Genomic DNA, 19618 nt, shown 5'->3' with positions numbered 1-19618 from the left:
TTCCTCAGGATACTGAAACGGGCTGGACTCTCCTCTCGGTTGCTCGTCAATTTCTACAGGGCCACAATTGAAAGCATCCTCTGCCTCAGTGTGACAGTGTGGTATGGCAGCTGCACGGCACAGGAGAGGAAACAACTGGCACGGGTGGTTAAAACTGCACAGGGCATCGTGGGCTGCCCCCTTCCTGACTTAGACTCCATATATGCAGGCCGGGTCAGGAAGAGGGCAAGATCCATCGCCACAGACCCCAGCCATCCGGGCCACAGACTGTTTGCACCGCTTCCATCAGGAAAGCTGTACAGGAACATCCGCACCACCACTAACAGACTGAGGGACAGCTTATCCCCAGAGTTGTCAGAGCGATCACCCCCTGCACCCCCCACTGGAGTGAGAGACTGTGAGAACATGAGTCAGTGCACACCGCACTTTTACACCTTCACCTTCACCTTCACCTGCACCTTCTGTGTACTTAACACACGCTTACCTAAATGGTCAGCTGCATATACATTTTAGTATATATTCAGCTGTATTTCTGGTATATTTTTATTGCATTTACACATATTTTTACAGGATGTTAGTTTAGTTCATTCTATTATCCAAATTTTTATTTTATCATCTTTGTTATCTTTTTTATTCTTTTTTCTAACACTAGGGTTGCAAAGCAAATTTCGTTGACATGTTATGCTCAGTGACAATAAAGACAATCTTGAATCTTGAATCTGGATTTCTTTGTCAGAAACATTCCTTCTCTTCTTTGTCTTCCTCTCGGCTGTTGCCATGATTCACCGTGAAGAACCGCTGATCAGCAGGCTCATTTCAGTGCATCAGCATGCATGAGGTGCTTTGCATTGACCATTTATGGTTGAGTGTGGGTGTGTGGAGGGTGGGATGCGAGGCTGATCCACGTGCGCACATTTCAGGTGGACTGTGATTTATTAAGGGTACATTGCCCGCAGCTGTGCGTGTGCATGGTATTATAAATCTGATTATTTTATGGCGCTTGCCATTTTCGGCTTTCATACGCGCATACACTTTTAGCACAGTATGGATCATATGCAGTGTTTTATAAATGAGACCCCAGAACTCCAGACCAATGGACTGGGGTTCTGTGTATGTTTTCACAGTTTAGTGGACATGGAAAGTGTCCGAGGAGCCCTTATTTTCATAAGAGTCTTGTGGAACATAATTTTATTTTTTATTTTGTTGAGTAGTGAACTGAGTTGCATTAATCAAATGTTACGTCAGTCAGTTTCAGTTCTTTCCTCTTGCGGAGGCAGAGCAGGTAATGACAGGGTCGGCAGTTCGAGCCTCAGCTCCTCCTGTCAAAGTGTTTTTGTGCAAAACGCTGAATCTCAAATTGCTCCTGATGGTCAGGCCTTGGATGCTAACCATCTACTATCATTTCCACTGTGGCAAGTTATGCCAATCAACTGTTTTTGGTAGAGCAGTTGCTCAATTTCCTCATCAGTCTGTGACCTCTGACCTCAACGTAGATGAAGAGTAAACGCAGGCTCTGCTGACAAGAGAGAGAAATAGATGGAAAGAAGAGCTCCAGTAGAATGTAGGGGAGGAATTTGTGACCTTTTGGATTTGCAGCAGGTCCTCTTTCCAGTCTCCCAACCTGCCACCATGTCTTTCAATTAAAATGCAGCCTCAGATCTTCTTATTCTCTCCTATAAATCCTCCTTTGTGGATGCCCACTGAACCCCAGGGGCTGTGATAAAGTGTTGTAATTCACCCTTTTCCCCCTACACGTTTCCTCCGCCTGCCTTGCCTGCCTCTATTTAAGTTAGGCATTTTCTGAATGTCCTAGAATACCTTCTGACGTCTCCTGGAGATCTCCAGAGGCCCCTCAGTGTCCAGCTGAGTTTTATGTGTCATTAGAAGGAGTGATGAACCCAGAGGAGTGAAAGTAATTGTAGGACGGTGCGTTTCTAGATGAAACAAATGAGCATCAGCCTTTCACTTAAGAGTATCTGACAGTTTGGGGAAAGGTTGATGTTCCTGAACTGTGAGCTTACTATCAGAGGAGAAATGATTTCTTTTCCTTCTGTTACTGGTTCCTGCGTGTGGTTAATGAACGATCGTGTAAAATATTGCAGCATGTAAGAAAAATCTGTTTTTCTTCAGTTTTGAGAGAATGACACCAAAATCCTGTTACAGTCAGTGCTATGCTGCTTTACAGCTACATTTGGCCAATACCCCTCAGGAATAACAACAAATATCAAGGAGGGTGTATTGCCAGCAGCACAACCATCCGTCGGCATACGCTGTTTCAGTTTTCTCTATGCCTCACGCAGTGCATCTCCGGAAACACGGTCAACAGAGTGAGCTGAAAATGCACGCTTTGTCCGGGTGGATCTCCAGTCAGACCTCTTGCTATCTGCTGGTGGTTCTGCTCCTCGACTTTGCGAGACTGCCGGCCTCATGAGAGCGAGATTCTCCATCGTCTCCTGTCTCTTTTTTTTTATCTGGCCGTCAGCCAGGAGAGCCACTGAGCTGAAAACAAACACTGAGCTGAGAGATGAGACATGAAAAGAAGAACGAAGCACGTGCACAGATCTTTGAAAACGGCTGCTTGAAGCCACGTCTTTCAGGCCACATCTGGAAGCGGAAGATTGTTTGCGTCAGTGTTAATCATCAGGCCTGAGACGTTAGAATTAATTAAATATACGAAAGGCTGAAATACTGTATACTCTTCTGCTGTACTTGTGACCCTGTTACTCTGTGGCCCCGTCTTTATCTCAGAGTTAGTTAAGCGATGCGGTGAATCAAGCTTCACGTTGTTATGTGTTGTTATCCATGTTCACTTTCCTCTTATTGGTGTTTCTATTGGAGGAGGAATGCTGTGTACTCACAGAGCAGCTGGCACATAGGTCAAAGACTACAAAGCCTCCTGAGACCCTCCCCTATATATGTCTGTTTGTGCATCCCTCAACCCGCCCTCCTCTCTCACACACACACACACACACACACACACACACACGCATAAACACATTCACAGTGTACGCCTTTTCCCAGACAGCCATTCTAATCATTCCTGATTTACTCTGATGTCTCGTTACATCACCATTTAATGAACTTCCCAATGAAATGAAGTGACTTTAGCAGCACTAATTCCTTCCTTAAAATGATCTGTTGATATCCGTCAGTGGACAGAAAATCCCATTAGGTCTTGGTGGGAGTTGAACACTGTCCATACCTAACAGTTTACTCCAGGGAGTTTTTGCAGCTGTTTTTTTTTTTCTTCTACATGTACAGTCTGGTTTCACTTGGTTGGACTTGTGAAATGCCGTTTGGCTTCTGTCACCTGAGAAGACTGATGAAGATTATAAAGCTTGTTGCAATTACAATTATTGTATTCCTGAGAGGGCGAGCAGTAAAAATAATAATATGATGCTTTTATCGATTTAGTGGGAAATTACTGCTTGTATCTTCCAATAAAGGTATATGGTCAACCACAGAGGAGTACCCTGCGGCTCTAACAGATTTACTGTCTTGGTCAAGGGCACTTCAGCAGAACCTGTGTCCTTCGACCCGCTGACTTGGTTGGTTATGTTCACAGCTCTCCTCACAGCCTCTTTCTGAGATCATGTAAACACTTTGCTGCGTCTGTCTCCCCAGCTGATTCAAATTTAAATCAAACACTTGGAGGATAAGGCTGGATTTCACAGATTATTTGTTTTTTAATTAGCCGTGATAGTAGATATCATAATCACGACCCAAAGCCACGGAAATTTCCTCTGATTGTCTGGGTTGACTAAACATCGCACAGGCTAAGCAACTGACGTTAATTGATATTTTCTAACCAAAGGAAGTGGCTTCATGGTTCAGATAGCAGCTAAAAACATCTGGAAAGGTTTTTCAGGAGTGATTATGTTAGAATATAGGGAGCAAATAAAAGGTGTTGTCTTACATTTGATGTTTCCTTTACATACTCACAATCTACTGCGTGGAGGACATACAGTATGTGACACGTTACTCTGTAGGTAACTACATCAGTTTGAGGAACTAGGCTAAATTGAGCTTGATACTTATAGCTGACACACTTAAGAGGAGGTGTAAGAGTACTGAAGGAGGGTAATGTGGATGAAATTGTCATCACTGTGCATGTAATGTATAGTGCGGCATTGATTATATCTATCCATTAGGATTCATGGCTAATCCAGCAAATTTAACACTTGAAAAAAAGTATAAATAGTATAAAACTTATGTATAGTCAGTGTTTCTGTAAAGCAGATCTGCTCATTAATGTGAAAAATACAATCAGCAAACTTAAAATATATGCAGGTACAAATGGTGCACAAAACTCTCCAAAAGTTGACATTTCTATCGTCTCACAGCGCCGTTATATTCTGATTTCTTCACACCGCGAAGCCGAGGCTGATTTTCAGTTGTTTGCAGGTGCAACATAATAGGTTTGAGAATATCCTCTTCAAATAAAAGGCAGTGTGATGAGCCAGGAAATAAAGTGAAGGTTATTTTGTCAAGAAAAAGGATCACTTATTCTCCACCAATTTAAATGTATTATGACATAGACAAAACACTTCAGCACTGCAAGCTCATAAATTATTAAGAGTGAGGTTGCATAACATAGAGAGAAGGGCCAGGACTGGAAGTGACCTATTTTGTAGAACCGTTATTAGGAACAGGTAATGGTCTGTGCAATATATTGGTTTAGTGGTGCTGATACCAACGGCTCGTTCACTTGTTGGTTCTTTGTCCAGGATGGTGAATCGGCGTTGAGAGATTATGTGCGACCATGATAAGCATAAATGTTGAGTCTGCTCTGAGGCGTCAGGGAGGAACGACTGACCTGTTTTCAGACGATTCAGTCTCATCTGCCTCTTCATCCTGCAGGAGAGCACATTTCAGTCCCAGCAGCTACCAGACACAGACGCAGGTTAAGCAGACGCATGTTGACTCCGTGATAGACTACGGAGAAATAGATGGCACCCAATCAGACATGCAGGCTGAGACCAGAAAAGGGCACAGGGAGGAAATGGAACATCTTGCTTTTGATATAATTAAAACATTCAGGCCAGGAGCAAGGTTTGATTATGATGGGACAGTTAATCTATTTGCTGTTTCTTTATTCATTTCCCTGGTGAGAGGAAATATGGATTGCTGGTCAGTGAAACGTACCTTCCAAAGATAAGACCTTCTTTGGTCTGCTTATCATTGTTAAATAATAGATGTTAGTGGTTCGTTTCCTTTTGTTTGGCTGTCAGATAAAATAAGCATCTATGACAGTGACTGAGGTTACAAACATGACCAGTGATCATTTTGACTGTCTGCTCTCTCTGAGTTAGCAATATTAACGATAGAAGATTCACCACTTTGATCTGACACAGGAGTAAACAAAAGCAGGCGTCTCATTGTCAGCTGAAATGACACCAGCTGCTAGCAGATTTAAGCAGCTGTAGCTAGCAGAAGCTAATGTTAGCGCACCCGGTCCTAAACAGGCGTTCTTCTAAAGTAACCTGTAAAATAATATAGTCACACAATGACATGTCCCTTCGATTTTGAGCATGATGCTAGTCTACTGTTGCAGGTAGAAGCTAGTTAGGTCCTTATTTAGTTAGTTAGTTAGTAGTTAGTTAGTTAAGTAGTTAGTCCTTTTTTCCTGTCTTCTCTTTAGACAATAAAAGCATCAACTACATAAAAATACTTTTCAATGCTTCACGGTATCCATTATTCTTTATAAATCACACTTTTCAACTATGATTTTGCATCGATAAACCTGTATTATTACTATTCGACAACCATATACTGTAAAATCACCAAATTGTTACACTATTACTAAAATCATCCCGTGATATATGAGACAAGTGATGATTACGGGATGATTGTAGTAACAGTATAACAACAAGGTATTTTACAGTATGTTGGTGTTTGATAGTAATATTACAGGTGTGTTAATGATAAATCATAGTGTAAAAACATAAATTATTTATTAAGAATAATGGATGCTATGACCAGTATTTTTATATATTTGATGCTTTTATTATCTAAAAACAAAACAGGAAAGAAGAAAAGAGATGAAACAAAGGTTACTGATACAAGTTATTCACTTGTTAGCATAAGATACAAAAAAAAAATTATCACCTCATGGGACTGTAGAATAACAAAATGAATAGCATGTATTGCTGTTAGAATCACCCCATGTACACTGTTTCATGGCCTGCCTTGCGTAGTTACGATTGCTAAGCTATGATAGGACGAAACTGTTCAGGGGCGGGATCCTACTCGGAGTGAAGGAAACTGAGCCATCTATGGTGTCTTAAATACTTGAATAATTCCATATTTCATCACAGGTAAATTAAAATAAATTTGTTTGTTGTTGTTGTAATATCCTAATGAATGATTCTTTGATTTGTGCCTGTATATCTGACATATGCTATTTCTCAAATTAAATGCTTTTGAGAAAAAAGAAAGTAGCAGATGAATAGATAAAATGTACCTTTATGTCTAAAAGACGACCATGTGTTTTTTTTCTGTCTGCAATTTTGAAAGAATATTGGCTGATACAGACAGGGTTCTTAATTAGGGTTGTGATATTTATGTGTTATAAGAATTGGTTTATACAGGTATGGTTTATGTGCTTTTTTGAAATACCCGTACTGTTTACAAACACATATGGAGTTCCCTATGTTTTGAAGCAATTCCTCATGTTAACAACATAGAGAGTGATAAGGAATAACCTAATTTTCACACGTAGAGTCAGCGAGTTCTTTGAAATCCGTCAATTGGCAGCAGTCTGGATATCAAAAGAAAGTGGGACTGAAATGAATATTATAATCACAGATTAAACATTGGAAAACACCTGCAGGGAGGGACACCATTTAATAAACACCTCAGTTTGGAGAGAGTTTGGTCGCAAGGTGAGAAGGAGATTTTAAAAACTCCACTTTATATCACAAAATACCTTAAACAGCTTTCGTCACAAGTTTCAGTCTCTCCGCTGACTTCCTTGCAGATTATACAGACATTTCATGGGATTATGATAGAATATGTGTCGAATAACATTAAGAAAAAGATTCAACTCATTATTAGCATATACTGTATATGTCCCCAGCACAGGACTCAGATGGGTAAGATCATATACATCAACGTGTTTATGCAACGTAATACAAAATCATAGTTTCCCTTAGAAAATAGACCTACATTAATACATTAATCAATATGCTATTAACTGATAAAGTTAAACATCACTGATGTTAAAATACAACAATCCCAAAATTTCAACACTTAAGATGTAACTTTCTCTTTTTAAACAAAGCATTGACTTGTAGTCCTTGAAAGGAATGTAAACAACAAAGTGGCTTAAACTCAAGACCAAAACTCTAAATATTATCAAAACCTATTAAAGTTGATTAAGTCTAATGAAATCTGACACGCTGTCAGATAGAAAAATATTGTACCGCTGAAAGCATGCAGCTGAATGATGCATAATCCAGTCATCCAAACTGCTTTCACTGCATGGCCCGCTCAGCTTCACATGCTCCAGTAATGTCAAAGTAGCACCAATCACCTGCGGCTACAGCTAAATATTTCGAGTTGGTAGAAAAATGTCTTGTTTGTCATTTCCTGTGCTGAAGGCTAACATCCTCACGCATACACACACACAGTGGAGTGAGGTCTCATGCTGTCATGGAGTGCTGCAAAAATTCAGCTTTTCGTATTTCATTTTTCCCACCAAATATAATATAAGGTGATGATGAGCTCCTCCACTCTGGCCAACGGTGTGTTAATCAGTATCTGATGTAGTCTCTGGTAGAAATGCAAAGCGGCTCTGCCTCCTGGCGCGAGGGTTAAAACCTCTCACCCAGAGAGGATACGATCACTCTGAACAAGCTACTGCTTTAACAAGCTAAATGTTACTGTCAGCAATGCACACATATATTTGTACACAGCTTTCTCTCATGCTGTTTTCTTTCTCTCTCTCATCTGTGACGGTATCCCTTGGAGACACATGCATGTATGCGCGCCTACAGTACGCTGAACTGCCTTTGTCTCGGTTTCCCTGCTCATTATCGGAGCAGGTTCAAGGAGATGGGTACTCATTTGCATAGGCAGCTCCGGGCTGGAACCCCTGCGTGTAGCAGCCAGGTGATTCATACCAGCTCCTATAGTCTTATTTTGCAGAGGATTAGATTAAAACCAATCAATCAGCCCAAATCACCCTGACCCAGAGGAAAATGAGTCAGGTGACTGCTATAAGACCATCCATGCTTCTTGCCCTCTCAGAATAGCCCAGAATAGCCCATATTTGTTGCACAACCGTGGCAGCTTTGCAAGTCTGTGCAGTCATTTAAATTTAGAGATGAGACATTACTGAAAATCTGAGAGTGTTCGCACAGCGAGGGGCAGACCAGTGTGAGCATAAAAGTTCAAATAAAGCGATTCATCTCTCAACGGGTCCATGTGGGAAAAATCACGACAGATCCCGAATAAAGACAAACCAGACAGAAAAGCACTATTCAAGGAAAAAAGACATTTATCCAGTAGCAACTGTGTAGAAATGAAACCTGAAAGTGCAGAAACTGTTAGAGAGAGTGAAGAGTTGGAGACTTTAGGCCAGAGCAGTTCAAATGAAGAGCCGAACTTAAAGCTTTTCTAGAAGAAGAAGAAGATCTCAAGCTCATCGGTCATAGAAAGTGTCAATCCGGACGATTTCAGTCCCCGCTGATTTGGCGACACCTGCAGTTAGTGATGGTAACAGTAGCTGTGGTTTAATACTACAGGTCACTGAATTCTGGGGGCAGCAACACAAACTTTTATCATATTAATAACCGTGATCTGATTTCATGCTGCACACAGCATGGGTCCGCAAACAGCAGGGTGCAGTGAAAGGAGCTGGTTACCTTGCTGAGAAAGTGGAGGTGTGCAGCCTGCAGCTCTTCATCTAACAGCTCACTGTGGATCCTTCCTGTTCCATTACTATCTGCAATATTTCAAACTGATCTAAAAATGCAGAAAATCACAGTTGACTTGTTCTGTATATAGATTTTATTTTTTAGATTACACTATGAAACAGTATATAAAGTAACTATATATAGCTTCATCTTGACCACCTGCAACAGTTAAATGCTGCTTACACTAACAATGCCTCAGTGATAATTACCCAACAATTTAATATATCATATTATGTCACTCATGAGGCCGTTTTTCTGTTGATGTGTGTTTCATCCACAGAGGAAGTAATCTTAGTAATGTTGTTGATTTTTTCTTTCTTCTTTTAAAATAACACTTTAAAAGTAGAGTTTTCTTGTGAAGCTGCGTGGCCAGAAATGTTATAGAATTGGAGAATGAAACATACAAATGTTAAGCTCCGCAAACTCAATTTAACCAATTTGTTGTTGAGGGCCTTGCACTGCTTGAGTTTAATCGTCAAATCATTTTGGTCATGTGCGCCTACATGGCATCTCATACTCAAACATTCATGTGTCACTTTGCAACCGATCAGATGGCCCACTGAGAGCTCACGTCTCTGCAATCCCTTGAGAACTATATGAAAGCACAAGGCAAAATTATGCAAGGCTAATGTCCTCTTTAGAGAAAATATGGTCTAATATTTATAAACTCTCCATTTTCTATACACACCACTGGAGGGTGCAAATGTAGACACATAGATGTGCTAATGCAACTTTAATGGACTCGCATGGGAGGGCATATTCATATTAATGTGTCAAAGACTGTTATGTCAGCAAAGTGAAGACATTTTAAAGCTACAAATCTGTGATATTTTCTGCTTGTCATATCGACGTCGTCGGTGGTTTCATTCCTGGTTTTTAGCAGAGTTGGTCTAAAATCCGCCATGGCTCTTCGTCCAGACCCTCTTGCGCTCTTTACCGTGGCCATATTTCAGGTTTTATGTGACAGGTGTCGACCGAGAGGATTTAACAGTGAATTTTATGATGCCTTTGAGTGTTTTAAACAGCAACTTCTGCACTGCAAAACAAATACGAGTAAGAAAAAACACAACACATGTGCTGACACAGAAGAGATGACCCTGAGGACCACTTTAGTTTGATAGATACAGTAAAGCAGACTGCAGATGTTTTCATGCATGCCAGGTTCACCTGAAGTCTACTCTAAAATATGCATCTGTAAGAAAGGCATTCTTTTCTATATAAAGACCGTCATTTGGGTGTTTGGGACCTAGTCGGACCTTTCATGAGCACACTGCCATGAATTCATCTTTTACCCTTTATACCTTTTTAGCTTTCAGTTACAAGAAAGGAGCAATCAAACTGAACCTGGACCTGTGAAAGTCTGTCAGCTGATAATATAACTGTCCACTTTGTCTTTTTCTTTCACGTAGGAGAGGAAGCTGTGCGCATTTCCGACTATTGAGGTCTGTGGCACAGATGTCATCAACTACATGGTTCCGCTGTCTCGCCAGACAGACTTCTTTGTTCCAGAGATGAAGGAGGAGGTGAAGACAGATGTTAAAGAAGAGGACTCAGACGAGGACAGAGGGACTGACATTACAGGTAACACTGTGTTCCGTTCGTTCCAGCCGAACGCTGCTGCTCCAGCTGAGCCCTCGTTAGGAAATGAGCGACAGCGTCAAAACTCTCCGTAACAACATAATTCCAGATACCAAACAAAGTGCTTCACTGAAAACGAAAAGTTTTCACAGATGAATCACTTGTTTTTGTGTTGCTTTGCATTGTCATCTAGCTGCAGTCTAATGAAGCATGTTGATCGACAGCTCGTGTCAGTTTGGAGCAAACAAACAGGAAACACGTGGCAGCTTTGATTTTGTCCGACACTGCACCGACTCCCCTCCCGCCCTTGATCGCTCGATCAAGGACATGTGATATATGAGACTCTGTAATTGTTCTGTCACTGCAAGTATGTGTCTTGAAGCGCAATGTCTTCTCTGCTGCAATCACTCTTTCTAACTTGCTGGACCCGTAGGCTGGACCTTTGGCGGTATTGACTTTGTCATTGTACAAATCACTCGAGACAGAAAATGGTGTTGCGTTGCCGGGACAGAGTGGGTGGAGGTGGGCTGATGTACATCAGGTGCTGTCAACCTTGAGCTTAGATCATGTTACATCCCTTGTAAACAGAGCTTAAAGACGTGCTTACCAAAAGACGTTTCAGGTAGAAGGTCCTACATGATGTGTACATGTTTACGGCTTGAAGCAGAGTGGCATTGGCTGAGACAGGTGAAACACATTCTTGACACAGAAACAGCCACATTGCCGGCTGTGGACTGACACTCTGCTGCAGAGAGTCGAGGCTGTTCCCCGCGTTAAATTAGCTCGTCAGCATCACAAGACCGAGACAAAGTTTTGGTTATTGCTTGCTTTTCTAACAAATTAGAAAGTTAATAAGTACAAATCACAAAACATTTCAGGATGGAAATTCAAATAAAATGAAATTGATCTTGCATGCGTTATAATCCTTTAATTATAGTGTCTTTCTTCCCCAGCACACACTCACACTGTCTCCAACACTGCTTTTTTCCCTTTCCTTGATTAATCCACCATCATTTTCGCATCAGAATCTTGTATAGAAATCAAGACGTGAAGCAGTTTCTCCAGACAGTTTGAAATGATTTCAAACCACGGTTTTGAATCTGTTGATATCAATAAACTACTGTTGAACAAAGTTTGACTGCCACAAGGTTTCAAGCCTGGAAATGATGCAAGCTGCAGCACAATGCTTTAAGAGGCGACGTGTTTATTGGCGAGATTATGCTGGAAAACCGAGCGAAGTGAAGCCCGGCTGCTTATAGAGCTACAGAAAGGTGGTGAGATTAAACATTAAACGCTCATGCAGCATAGTCCAAGCATTAGCAATGGTTAGTCAAAATCTGCAATCATGGTTAGAGGCACTGGTTTACTGAGCATCTGGTGTGGGGTACACATCCAAACACAGGGATCCGGGAGCAGTTCCAAGTTTATTAGTGGTGGTTTATTCTATGCAGGATACAAATATTGTAAAAAGAAAATATTACAAATCAGATCGCTAGCATTGAAAAAAATCTGCCTTAATCTTTGGATTCAGGGTACATCCTCAGGTTTACTGAGCAAAGGAATCTAATGTGAATTACAATATTAAATAAAGTCAGGACAGGAAATATGGGCAAAATGAATGTCCTGATAAAAATCACAGAATTTTTTAAACCCGAAACATTTACTGGAGTATTTAAAATCTGGTAATACTTTATATTGAGGTACACATTTTCACCATTCAGTATTATTATTAGCATGCATATTAGTCGCATATCAACTCTTTATTAGTCATTATGAAGCACTTAATGTCTTATTCTGCATGACCAAGAGTTCTCTCTAAATAACGTCCTAATTACTGTTTTTTTTATAATGTGAACGTTTTAATACACGAATTCTCATTTTAATAGCCTGAGCCTGACCTTTAATAACCCTAAACCTCAGAATAAGGCGTTAGTAACTGCTTTATGAAGACTAATAAAGAGTTACTGTTGCCCATGTGCACCTTCATATAAAGTGGGACCAAATTCAGGTTTATCACATTGAATCAAGTGGTCATTGACTAAACCAGAATGAAGAGCATTAGATAAACACAAGCCTGTGGGATCCCACTGCATGTAATTGGCTCCAGAACCACTTCGCATGTGCTTTGAACGCTGTTTAAAGGAATGTGAGATTGAAGAACAGACCTGGTTTATTGTTCACAGGAGAGCTGAGAAGGAGTGAGTGACAGAGTTTCTGCTGCTAAGTGAGGTGTTACTTTTAGCAGAATTTAAGCAGCTGCTCTGTATATTGAGCTTTTTTCGGGACCCACTTGTAAAGACTGGAATGTAAATGTTTCTTTAGAAAGTTTTGTTGAATGTTTTTAGATCAGATTGTTTTTTTCATCTTAAGAAAGTTGGTGAGGTGTGCATTTTCTAAAGTGTTGCACAGTCAGCACAGGTGTTGCATGTTATCCAGCAAGAAGAAGGCAGGGCTGAGGGTGTCTGAGTGTCTGCCTGTTTGTGTGCAGCAATGCTGTCATGGCTGATATATCTGTATTATATGAGTTTTTGGGCTCAGTAGCCACTGTCGGAGATGGAGACTGTACAAAACAAAGTGTGTGTGTGTGTGTGTGTGTGTGTGTGTATGTGTGTGTGTTCTGGGTCCCAGAGACAGCTGAACTTTCTTAATGAGAGACGGATCAATCACTGGGGCTTTGTCTGACAAGCCAGCTGTGGAAATCCTGCTCCAGCACCTGGGAGATGCAACTTTTCATCCCTCCACTGTCCACATTAGATAGACTGTCTGGACCATATACTCTGACTGTGTCCACAGTCACAGCACGCTGGGAGCAGTAAACACCCAAACAAAATGAAAATACTTTTTTGATAGCCTGGTGATCACAGCAGCCACCGTTTGTGCTGCGAGAAGCTTGTTAATCTTTTAAAGACACAAACCGGCCTCGGTGCAAAGCAGGCCAGTGGGCGTCGTTTTTAGACCACTGATAACTGGTCACACAGAAAGACACAGTGAAATACTGGACCCAGTAAGGTGCAGATCTTAGAAAATATGACAGGCTTGTTAAACTAATCAGAAAATTTGAATACAGTAAATGTATACACACTTTTGCTTCATGTCTGTTTGATTGTGATCAGTGTATAATGACACGTCTTTATGTAATAATGCTCAGTAAGAGTGCGATAATTATGGGAGGTCTCACTATCAGAGGTGGTTGGTTGGATCAGTTGTCTAAGGTGAGACATTAAATTAGTTTCTATCAACCTGTTCTCATGAGCTGAATGTTTTTTTTTAAAAAAAGGGCAAAATATCACAAAATAGTTTATGCGCTTGGCTGAGGTGGAAAAGTTGGCGACAGAGCACAGTGGAATCAGACTTACCAAATAAATCACGACGTACATGAAACACGAGACTCAAACATCCACTGAAGCCGCCACCGGAGAGACTTCAGATGTGTGTGGACCAATGAGGAGATGGTAACCTTCCTCAAATTCATACATGAATCAAGCACAGATGCCATATTTCCATCAGGTTTCCCATCATGTGTTTTTTTGTTTGTTTGACGTTTGACTGGTGCACTTTGTCTCAGAATTAGTGCGACCCGCGGTTCTTCTTGCTGCACCCAACTCCTAATATTCACATAACATTAGTGGATGGGAAACGTGCATCAATTCACATTTTCTTTCGCAGATTTTCTGGGTGGTTTAAAATTTGTGCTGCATTGGAACGGAAACTTGCCTACTGTTGTATGAACATGAACTCATTAATAGTTTAAATAGTTGTTTAATAGTTTAATAGTTGTTGTAGTTTATAAAATGGTAGCTGCACACTGAGTCCATTGCGGGACTTATTTTTTGTATTTATTGTTTTTTTTTCTATTATATTACACTTTTTAGTTTAACATACACGCGCATGTGCATATTTCCAGCCCTAATTTGTAAACAAGAAGATCCATCTGCTGTATCACTCCTTAACTCCTGTTTATGCATTTTATTGTCGCACTTTCTCACCATCCACTCTGACTGAGTCTCCAAACTCTCAGCGTGCCTCAGCCCTGTCTGCGTCTAATTACCTCCTTGAAAAAAATCCTCTCCTCTGTTTCAAACAGTTTGAAGAACAAGACCTTGATTCACTGCTAATAATCCCAATGGGCCCAATTTAGCAACTAATTTAGGCAAATGTTATCTGAAAGACTTTGAGAGGCACAGCTGGCTGGCGTCGACCTGGGTACCAATGTCAGGACTTGCTTACAGTTGCGGAGGGGGGGTTGTCCACTGTGCTGAGGCCCTTCCTTGGGGGGCTGTCCACCCAATTACCCTAAATAGACCCATTATTTCCGGTAAAATTCCTTGTACTGTAAAACGAGTCTCTCTGGAAAAGTCCTTTTACTGCAACATGCAAATGAAATAGAAATCACTACATACACTCCATCTGTATGCATTTTAAAGCAACACCTCTGTGTCACACTGGACCTGTTCCAATGAAGACCATTCCCAGTGGTTTTGTTTGGACCTGCTAGCTAATCAACAGGCCCATAAATAGATATAAATAGCCTGAATAGACTTCCCATATATAATATTCTTCAGTGAAGACGGGATCAGATCAGATCCGCTGGACGTGATAATTAGATTGCTGAGTGATGTTGAGATTCGAATGAATGAAGAAGGAAGACTGACCTCAGCTCGGAGCTCGGAGACTCCCAGTTTATTGTATTTGGGTCCCCGGTGACACATTTAGTGCAAACACACTTTGATGTGTGGATGAGATTTATTTAGAGTGTGAAAGCAGCGGGAAAGTGGCTCGGACAATAATGCTTTACTGCCCTGTGGGATAGTCAAGTCAACTCAAGTCAGATTATATTTGTGGAAGGCCTTTTATATTGAGGCCATTCATTTTAAACCAAATAAGATATATTATTGAAGATAATTTAATTCATAAGCGAATAAAAGCAGCAGTATATTGCATAAGAGCAGGAGCAGAGACGAAATGATCCAAACAACACAAGAACACAGTCAGAAATAGAAAAAACTTTAACCTCCAATTAGTGTGTTTGGCATAGAGGTTTCAGAAGATGATTCATCTGTCTTACCTTGATCACAGCTTTAACAGCTGTTGTAATAAAACACACAGTTGGAAAAACAAAATATTATTTATCAGTTATACATGCGGGGTTTCTTTCTGTATTTTTCTCACATATTCTTTTCTTCTGCCTCTGAAGTCTCTAACTGTGGAAAGCTCACTTTGTAATCTTTGTTACGTAGGTGGGAGATGTGCCGTGCCTCTTACATTTAGTCTTGACTCCTGTTTTCCTTCCTGTAATTTTCGGCTGTCTGTGCAACAATGTCTTTCATTCGTCTCTCTCGTTTCAGTTGTGTTTATTATGTTTATCTTTGACCCACCGCACACACGCTTTCCTTTCTATGAGATATTGATTGTTGGACAGAATTGATATAAAAATTTCCTGCCAGATTGCTGTATTTCTGGGGGGCACCCCAGTAGCTCACCTGGTGGAGCGTGTACCATGCATGAAGGCATGCACACTGCCGCGGTACAGGCTCAATTCCAGCCTGAGGGCCCCCCCTCCAGCCATCACCATCATAAATTAAGCAGAAAGGCCTTAAAAATAATCTTTAAACAAAATCTCATATTGCTGCCTTTTCCTGCAATTACAATGTTTCTGCTCACATTACATTTATCTTGTGGTTCTCTAACACACAAACCGTAGTAAGAGCTAATGAATGGCTGTTCGCTCACAGTCACAGATCAAAGGCCAACTAGAGTCAGGGATGGTCTGAAAGCATTAGCAAGATGATCATGTGGGTGAGGAAATCTCCATCAATTAAGCTGATGGACGTTCTTCATGATGATTTTAGATGTGTTATGTGCAAGCGGACGGCAGCCGCAACGGCACTCTCACCCCGCTAAGCCGCAGTTAGCTGTGCAGTAGCACAGAGGATGGAAAATTAGATGCAAGTAATGAGCGGTCTTTGGCTTTATGCAAAGGATCCTTTTTCTCTTCAACAATAATAATCTGGTTCTTGTGAGCTCAGCTGACGCACAGACCCCTAATGAGCTTTAATAACAAGGTTCAAGCTGAAGGAAGTGAGGTGGGTATCATTATAATAAAGTGTTAGCTTAAATTTTCTCTGAGACAGATCTGGTGAATTTTAAGTGACCAAAGTTTCATGATGCAAATGTTATTTTGCTCAGCTGTGATCAAAGGATTGCAGAGAATGAAAATGCATACACGCGCATCTTTACAGCCTTGCATTGTCTTTTATCAGGTTAATACAAAGCATAATATTAAAGTTAGTTAATGCATTAACCTTTGTCTCTATATAAACATAGTGATAGCTTTTAGCCATGCTCTCTGCTCACTGAAAACACTTTTCAGGCCTCTGCACAGTGTGTCTTAACAAGATATCATGGTTCTTCACCTCTTTCTCTTTTGACGTTTGTGGTGGTTGCCGGCACCTTCTTTAAGCCAATCACCAAATAGCCATGTCCAAACATGTCTCTGATGTAGGGGGAATATTTAGGTGGTGGGTGCACTTACCATTATGAGGTATTTAAACCTTCATTTTTTTGTGTGCTCTTCTGAAATGTGGGAGTAGAGTAGTAGTGACTTCTCCCCAGTCTCACCCAGGGAAATCCTGCACTATTAAGTACAACATATTAGCTCATTATAAATAGCACACAAACACCTGTAGTTGACTCTAATTGAGTTGTCGTTTTTGCATACTCACATACCCTCTTTTATCTGTGCCTCTTTCCCGTGTTGCTGCAGGTGCAGACTCCCACAGTGATGTGAGTTCAGTGAGCGGCGGCGTGCCGTGGGACAGCAGAGAGACGTCCCTGGCTGCTTCCACAGCCGCCTCCCTGGCCTCTTCCCTGCCTCTGAGGGACATAATGGATGCAAACGAAGACATTAAGCCCAGGGACCAGAGCGACAGAGGCTCGAACGAGTCTATGGGCAGCGGCTCGTCCTTTGAAGAGCTTGACATGGATCAGGAGGAGCAGGAGGAGCAGGCGGAGGGAGAAGAGAGGGAAGAGAAGGAAGACGGAGAGGAGAAGGAGGAGGTCCCTCAGGGTGAGGATGGAGCTACAGAAGCAGATGAACTGGTGCCTGAGAAGAAGGAGCCCTTGGGGGATGGAGAGGAGTAAGGGGGATGCTGAAGAGATAAGGGATGAGGCCATGTAACACTGGCATGCTAGAGAGTTTCTCAGTTGTTGCTCTTGCTGGTTATCTGTCATGTAATCTTGTTGGTGGATCTAAAGCCGCTCATGCCATGAACAACATGCCATATTTCTGCGCCTTCTAATTCCTCTTTTTGAAGCCTGTACATTTTATTATACTGTAATCTCATTTTTTAAAAATAATTCCTTATCCTATATTTAAAACTGTCAGGATAGAACAGCAGACAACTCCCATAGTCAAGTCCCCGTGAAAAAAACAATTTTTCTCTGCACGTCGTGTGCAGCCAATGGGAGGCAAGATTTGTTCAATTCTATGTTTCATTTTGAACTGTAATCGTATGAGAATCGCCACCATTCCTGCGCAGATTAGAAGTGACACCGCGGTTTAAGAATAGCCCCAGGAAAGACACTGACGCCGGCTATCCTGGATCACCATTCGGCATCTTTCTGCCTGTGTGATATTGTACCCCACTTTCAAGCTCATGTCCTGAGGGATTTTTTTGTCACGTGTTTGTGTGCATTACCTGACTTTGGTGTCTTGATGTCCAGTAACGACAGGGTAAAAATGTGCAGGAGCCAATTCCGTAGAAATTTGATGGACCTATTTCATTTTGTTAGTTTTTTTTTTTTTTTGGAGAATATTGATTACGCAGGTTGAAATCCTGAAGTCTGAGGCAGAGAGGAAGCAACTGTCGTCGACGGCAGTGATGACTTGCAGTAGTAAAGTAACATCACCAAAACGAGTCACCGGAACTAGGATTTAAGATGCAACTGAAAGAAGTTTCACCCATGGATGCTGTTCAAATCCTTTTATTGTCACTCTGCGCTCAGATAATTGCTTTAGTTTTTTGTTTATTTTATTTTATTTTTTACCATAGTGGTCACTTCTATAGTTGGTTTGTTAGACCACTCTACAGTTTTGTTTGTAGCCAAAGTTCACTCACTTCCAGAGACTAGTTGTGATATGTCTGTAGGTTTAAGTTGTCGGCGCTGTGAGACCTTGGAAATAATGTACAGCACATTGCCATGGTTGTGTCTTTCTGTCTGTAATAAAATTTCCAAATGAAAAGTTCAGTTGACAGGAATCAGTTGTGCATAGAATTTGTTGCACAATTATATAACCCTTATTCTGTACAGATGTCTGTTCAAAACATCCTCATTTAAAGTTTTATAACACAAGGCCACATCATTGCTGCTCTACTCTGAGGGCATCCATTTTTATTTGTCTGTGTCCCAGCAGAGATGGAGAGATGTAACAAAGTGTTGTTGGCAGTGGGACACATTGTTGTTCAGAAGTTACTGAGGAGGCAGTAAGCGTCTAATAACTTATTAAGCTCTTTTCCACGGAACAGCTTCAGTGGTTTCACATGTAATGATTCTTTTGATGATAATGCTTCTTTTGGAAAGGCACAGACCTGGAATTCAAAAGTGGAATAAAAGCAAAACGTTCAAGAAAGAGCCAATAATGGCATTATGTAATTTTCAGTGCAGAGATGTTTTAAGATTATCTCCACAAAAATGTGCACAAACTAATGCAAGTTTGGGTGCCTTTGGGCAATATCATCGACCTGCAGAGTCACAGAGCCCCCACAGACCAACTTTTTCAGACGTGTGCATGCGCAATTCCAGACCCACTGTATTTTTTCTGTCTTTATTGAAAATGTAGCGAAGCAAAGTGTCAGAAATAAAGGAATGTACATGTTTCTCTCATCCATCCTGCTGTTGGGATATGTGCAATGCTTTTGAAATTACAGCCATGTCTTATATCCTTGGTGATGTACCGAAAGCTAATATTAGCACTAGTCATAGCTAAAGGGGCTATTAGCATAGCCACCATAGCCAGTCTGAGTAATCAGTAACAGAAATTTAGAGCCAGCTAACAAATAATATTGCAGCATAATTAATTGCAATTGTGTAATAACAATAATAACAATAATAATAGCAAAATG

At 41.0% G+C, this 19618-nt stretch overlaps 1 protein-coding gene across 1 annotated transcript in view; it reads left to right on the top strand.

Annotated features, from left to right (window-relative positions):
• The window catches only part of tex264a (testis expressed 264, ER-phagy receptor a), a 70717-nt gene extending 51340 nt beyond the window's left edge, over window positions 1-19377 (top strand). The window contains exons 3-4 of the mRNA XM_041954206.1: window positions 10328-10499; window positions 17260-19377. Coding sequence (XP_041810140.1) covers window positions 10328-10499; window positions 17260-17636 — 549 coding nt within the window. The 3' untranslated portion in view covers window positions 17637-19377. The remainder of the gene's footprint in view (window positions 1-10327; window positions 10500-17259) is intronic.
• The last annotated feature ends 241 nt before the right edge of the window (window positions 19378-19618 follow it).

This window comes from Chelmon rostratus, chromosome 2 (genome assembly GCF_017976325.1).
Source record: "Chelmon rostratus isolate fCheRos1 chromosome 2, fCheRos1.pri, whole genome shotgun sequence".
Taxonomy (NCBI): domain Eukaryota; kingdom Metazoa; phylum Chordata; class Actinopteri; order Chaetodontiformes; family Chaetodontidae; genus Chelmon; species Chelmon rostratus.
The sequence above is the reverse complement of the archived record's forward strand: the minus strand, read 5'-3'. Positions and strand labels throughout refer to the sequence as shown.